This window comes from Moschus berezovskii, chromosome 1 (genome assembly GCF_049115385.1).
Source record: "Moschus berezovskii isolate FMDL1 chromosome 1, NW_MosBer_1.0, whole genome shotgun sequence".
NCBI classification, from domain to species: domain Eukaryota; kingdom Metazoa; phylum Chordata; class Mammalia; order Artiodactyla; family Moschidae; genus Moschus; species Moschus berezovskii.
This window is the reverse complement of record NC_142460.1, coordinates 85,367,383-85,373,878: the sequence shown is the minus strand read 5'-3', so window position 1 is coordinate 85,373,878 and position 6,496 is coordinate 85,367,383. Positions and strand designations below refer to the sequence as shown.

The 6,496-nt window shown below is 38.7% G+C and overlaps 1 protein-coding gene across 1 annotated transcript; it reads right to left on the bottom strand.

The window, feature by feature from the left end:
- Positions 1-559: 559 nt before the first annotated feature.
- On the bottom strand, positions 560-6,284 carry TEX55 (testis expressed 55). Its single transcript, XM_055419547.2, is given in 4 exon segments — positions 560-670; positions 4,509-4,655; positions 5,191-6,207; positions 6,210-6,284. Coding segments are annotated over 4 exon segments (1,350 nt in total).
- Positions 6,285-6,496: the final 212 nt, after the last annotated feature.

Below are 6,496 nucleotides of genomic sequence, written 5' to 3'. Positions count from 1 at the left end.
GTTTAAAAGGTTGACAAGTCTACACAGATACAGAGAACAAACTAGTGGTTAAACTGGTGTGGGGGCAGGGGGCAAATAATTGGGTGGAAGACAGGCTCAAGCATGTATTGTACAATATGGGGAATATAGACAATATTTTGTAATAACTGTAAATGGAAAGTAAGCTTTAAAAATTGTATAAAAATTTAAAACTAAAATTATTTTTAAGTCTCAAAAATAAAGCATTTTGGTTCTAGTAGTCATGTTCTTAACCACTAAATAAAATAAAATAAAAATTTCAAAAATCTGACAAGTCTAAACAAAAGTGTTTTATGATTCATGTTCATGGCAAAATTAAAAAGAAAAGTGAGAATGTCACTACCATAAAAGTCAAAATAATAGTCCCTTTGTGGGAAGTGATAACCTTGAGGAAACCGAAGGGGACTTCTCAGATGCTGACAATGTTTAGTTTTTTGCTTTTTTTTAAAACTAAATGGCAGTTACAGATACGCTCACTTCATGATCATTGACTGAGTTGCACATGTTTTGTACACTTGTATGTGTGCTAAAGTGCTATATTTTATAATAAAAATAATAAGGAGATTGTTCTTTCTCTCCTGTTCCATACCTGGCACAGCATAAAATTCAGGGGATCCTCTGGCTTTTCATAGACTAAGTTTTCAGTGATCTTCTGAGAGAGAGAAAGATATTACATTATGGTTCTGAACTAAACTTATGTGGTCAGGTTATACCTGAAGTAATATGTTGCATTAGCCTAACAAGTACCACAGCATTTTTTTTTTTGACCACAGTATTTTAAAAAATTTCATCTATCTCTACACAGTGACAAATTACTTCCTTACTACTGAAAAGTTTAGGTAAATTAAGGTAAAATGTGGATGAATAAAGATTTAGTAATAAATAGCAGTGGATATTTTTCTAGTTTCTAAGATCAGAGAGGTAGTGAGGTTTTGGAGGAAGTTTTTATTTTGAGAATTGTGATTTTGCTAGACTGAGAAATCAATAAATAATTTACTTCAAAGAACAGTCAAAGAAACTTTTTCGAGTAAAAATTTTAAAACACTATGATTTTTATTTTATTTTATTTTATTTTTATGATTTTCTTTTTTTTTTATCTTTATTTTTTTTTTTATTTTACAATATTATATTGGTTGGTTTTGCCATACATTGACATGAATTCGCCCCAGGAACACTGATTTTTACATAGAAACTTCCTAAGGCATTTGATTCTAAAAGGTTAAAATGATGTTCTGTGTTTGTAATAATAAATGAGAAAGCATATCAAAGACTTCAGAGACTCACTTTCTTATGTTTTGTTGCTGTTGAATAACAAAAATTATTAATAAAGTAAACAGAATTCTCATTTGCAAGGAATAACAATAGGGCAAATTTCTGGTATAAAGTATTCTGATCTGTGTAATGCATGAATGCTCATTAATCATTTCACATATATTTCTACTGAACACATTCATAACTAGTTTTCCTTATAACAATATTCAATGCATAAGCACTGTTTTTTCTTGACAGATGAAGAAAATTGCTTACAGAATGATTAAAATTCTACTTTCTAGGGCTTCTGTCCTTCAGTTTAACAATTAGTAGTCCTTTGTTAAAGGCAGAAAGCCCAGCAGTTAGCATTCTCCCACAAAAGGACATTTTAAAGAAAGAAGGGGCATAGAATAACATTAATAAAGTAAATATCACTTATCCCTGTTATATGAGGACACTGAGATTCACAGAAATTAGGTAATCTCCTCCAAATTACAAAGATGAGAAAGAGCAAATTTAGCTTGGAGACTTGGGCTAATAGATTATACAATTTGTGCACTTTCCTCTACATCCTACTTCTTTAAACTTAAATTCTTCCAGTTTAAATGTTTTCATTTGAGGTGGGCCATTCTAACCTGGGTTTCCCTGGTGGCTCAAATGGTAAAGAATCTACTTGCAGTGCGAGAAACCTGGGTTCAATTCCTGGGTTGGGAAGATCTCCTGGAGGAGGGCATGGCAATCCACTCCAGTATACTTGCCTGGAGAATCCCCATGGACAGAGAAGCCTGGCAGGCTACAGTCCATGGGGTCACAAAGACTTGGACATGACTGAGTGACTAAACATGCATGACTGAGTGACTAAACTTACAACTTTATAACCACATGATAAAAAGTTACTTCATGTATGTATGTTATTATGCATGTGTATATGTCTTGATGGTTAATAATATTAACATTAAAATACACATGCAAGGAAAACAGAAACAAAAGCAATCCACAAAACAACACTTTTAAATGTGATAATATATAATTCTATATTGGTCAAGGAATGTCATACTTTAAAGAAGGTTCCAGCTCCATATCCTGAGGTCAGTAAGATTTGTAATTTCAAGAATTAAAAGCAATTTTTTTTGACAATTGATATAATTTTAATCATAATAGCTTTATCAGTGGATTATTTATTGACTCTAAGTGATTCTAGATCTTCATTCAGATAGTTGTCATTAGGTATCAACAGATAGGTAAAAGGAGAACTATAGCTTCATTTAATTTTAAAAAATTAATTAATTAATTTTAATTGGAGGCTAAATACTTTACAGTATTGTGGTGGTTTCCGCCATACATTGACATGAATCAGCCATGGATGTACATGTGTCCCCCGGACCTGAACCCCCCTCCCACCTCCCTCCCCATCCCATTCCTCTGGGTTGTCCCAGTGCACTGGCTTTGAGTGCCCCATTTCATATAGATGAAACAGTTCAAATAGATGAACTTGGTCATCTATTTCACATATGGCGATATACATGTTTCAGTGCTATTCTCTCAAATCATCCCACCCTCGCCTTCTCCCACAGAGTCTAAAAGTCTGTTCTTTATATCTGTGTCTCTTTTGCTGTCTTGTATATAGTGTTGTTGTTATCATCTTTCTAAATTCCATATATATGTGTTAATATACTATATTGCTGTTTTTCTTTCTGACTTCCTTCACTCTGTATAATAGGCTCCAGTTTCATCCACCTCATTAGAACTGATTCAAATACATTCTTTTTAATAGCTGAGTAATGTTCCATTGTGTATATGTACCACAGCTTTCTTATTCGTCTGCCAACAGGCACCTCGGTTGTTTCCATGTCCTAGCTGTTGTAAAGGAGAAGGCAATGGCACCCCACTCCAGTACTCTTGCCTGGAAAATCCCATGGACGGAGGGGCCTGGTGGGCTGGAGTCCATGTGGTCACTAAGAGTTGGACACAACTGAGCGACTTCACTTTCACTTTTCACTTTCATGCATTGGAGAGGGAAATGGCAACCCACTCCAGTGTTCTCGCCTGGAGAATCCCAGGGACAGGGGAGCCTGTGGGGTGCCGTCTATGGGGTCGCACAGAGTCGGACATTACTGAAGCGACTTAGCAGCAGCAGCAGCTGTTGTAAACAGTGCTGTGATGAACATTATGGTACATGTGTGTTTTTCAATTCTGGTCTCCTCGGTGTGTATGCTCAGCAGTGGGATTGCTGGGTTGTATGGCAGTTCTATTTCCAGTTTTTTAAGGAATCTCCACACTGTTCTCCATAGTGGCTGTACTAGTTGCATTCCCACCAACAGTGTAAAAGGGTTCCCTTTTCTCCATACCCTCTCCAGCATTTATTGTTTGTAGACTTTGTGATGGCAGCCATTCTGACTGGCATGAGATGGTACCCCATTGTGTTTTGGTTTGCATTTCTCTGATAATTAGTGATATTGAGCATCTTTTCATGTGTTTGTTAGCCATCTGTATGTCTTCTTTGGAGAAATGTCTATTTAGTTCTTTGGCCCATTTTTTGATTGGGTCATTTATTTTTCTGGAATTGAGCTGCATGAGCTGCTTGTATATTTTTGAGATTATTTCTTGGTCAGTTGTAAAAGCATCTTCTAATTACTTCATTTTTATGTGGTTTCTTGGGACTTTCCCGGTGGTCCAGTGGTTAAGACCTTGCTTTCCAATGCAGAGGGGTATGGGTTGGAACCCTGGTGAGGGAGCTAAGATCCCACATGCCTTGTGGTCAAAAAACCAAAAAATAAATAAAAAGAAGCAATATTGTAACAAATTCAATAAAGAATTAAAAAATGCTCCACATTAAAAAAAAATGTGGTTTCTTAGATGGTCACAAGTTGGTCATCTTTTGAAAGTATTATATTCTTGCCTGGGAAATCTTTTTCTCTCCTTTTCTATTGCCAATATTTTGTCCCTCTTTTCTCAGTCCAGCTCAAACTTTAACCCTTGACCAATTTTATTCCCCTAGCAACCAACCTATCAAATCTCTAATTCCTCTGAAGGGCTTCATATTATGGTAAGAATAATTTATTTGGTGTTTATCATTTACTACCTTAGATTAATACTCTTAATGCATTTACTGACTGACACTGAGATTATATCCTTTTTATAGCAAACACCTTTTCTTGTACCTTTTAAGAGCCAGGTCAGTGTTTATCTTTTATAATTACTTTAAAACTCACATTTTAAAAAGAGATTGAGAGGTTTACCTGGAATATTTGCAGAATGTGATGTTTCTCCATGTATCGAAGTGAAACTTGATAAGGATCTTCATATACTATAGGAGGGAATCGCCTCTTATAAGGTTGACTGTATATGTCAGAAATCCTTCTTTCCTGGTATGCTGAAAAATCATCCTAAAATGGAAATATCCCCCAAGAGTCTTTAATGAAAAGAAAATTCCCAGGAAGTTTTGTTGCTACTGTTGATATTATCAGTGGAATTTGGTATTGACAGGATCTGAACTCTAGAAACTAAAGACCTTATGAGAGACCTGGCTGATCCTCCAGGCAATGTAATGTACCTCAGGTCTTGAGAGGTGCCTTAGACATAGCCAGTCTACTTTTCCCTTCACAGAGATAGTCAACAGATTCCAAATTCCTTTACTTTGGCAGAAGCTCAGAGAGGGGAAATGAGTTAGTTTCCCAGGGTTAGCAGCAGAATCAGGACTTGAAACCCAGGATTCCTGCATCCTGGTTCATTGATCCTCCCTGAATGGCCTACTTAGAGTAGCTGAGAAGGCAATCCATCTCGTTATCTCCCACCCTACTCCTGCCTTCCTGAATCCTATGGGTTAAACATACCACAGCATGTGCCCTCTGCTCTCATTTTCCCAAACCCTGGCTTGATCTCTAACCTCCCAGGTGGATATCAAATGTCCTTTTAACTTACAGGCTCGACTTTCGTGGGTTGAGGTTTTTCTCGACTGATGATATAGTCCAGTTTAGATGAAATGGAGGGAAACTTTTCAGAGTAGGCTTGTTCTTTTGTTTGGAAAGTACTGTTATCAAATGGCATGAAGACTCGCAGATCAGCTACACTTTCAGTGTCAGTTTCAATGGAAGTCTTAGATACGCTGGCATCTGTCTGGCTAGGCTCAAATTTGCAGGGTTGCACTTTGAAGTCATCCTCTTCCTCTTCCTTGCCGTAGCCAAGCTGTCTGAATAATTCATCATTAGACTGTTCTCTGTAGTCAAACAGGTTGTCTTCTGTGTAATCATCCTCTTCATCCAGTAAGTCATCAGCCTGGTCAGATTCACCACCAGCCTTGTCAGAGTCAGTCTCAGGGTATTCAGCTGGTTTGGTAGCCTGGTCATGCACTTTGAGGTGAGTCTTTGCAGCTCTTCTGTGCTCAGCTTGGTCAGATGATCTCTGATCAGTTCGTTCATAAGTTTTTTTCTCAATCAGGCCGGACAATCTACTTTCGATCTGTTGAGCAGTTCTTTGGTCAGCTGGTCGGGGCATTCTGTGATCACTCTGCCCATCGGCTCTTTGTAAAGATGGCACAGATGGCTTTTGGTCAAACTGTTCAGAAGCGGTTCTCTCAGCTAGGCTGGACGTTCTCCATTCAGTTTGCTCAAAAATACTTTGTTCAGGCACAGCAGACAATTGGTTGTCAGTCTGTTCAGACCTCACACCATCAGCTTGGCTAGATGCCTTGCTGTCCATCTCTTCTGACATCCTCTGATCAGCCTGATCAGATGTTCTACCACTGGCAAAATTAGCATGGTCAGATGCTCTGAGGTCAGCCTGATCAGATGTTCTTTCTCCCACGTGTTCATCTACTTTGTGGTCAGCTTGATTAAGTATGTTGGGTTCAGCCAGGCCAGACACCATTTGGGCAGTCTGGTCATCTGCCTCCACTTCATACTGGTTCTGCCCGCTGTCTTCCTGGCCATCTGTGGGCTTCCTGTGTCATCTGGGGGCTTGGATGGTCTTTGGATTTCTGAGGATTCGGTGGGATCCTCTTCTGGAGGCTTTTCCATTTTCTGCCCGTTGCCCGACTGGTCTAGATAGACAGACTCTGTGGGTGGGGCCAGACCTGGGTCGTCTAGGCAACCATCAGAGCGTGTGTGGGTGACAACAATGCCCATGGACTTTATTCCGGGTCTCCGCGCTGGTTCTTCCAGGCATGCTGGTGAATGTTAATGAGTGTCGGGCAGTGAGCCGGACTTCCTGCGGCTGACTGGGTACCAGC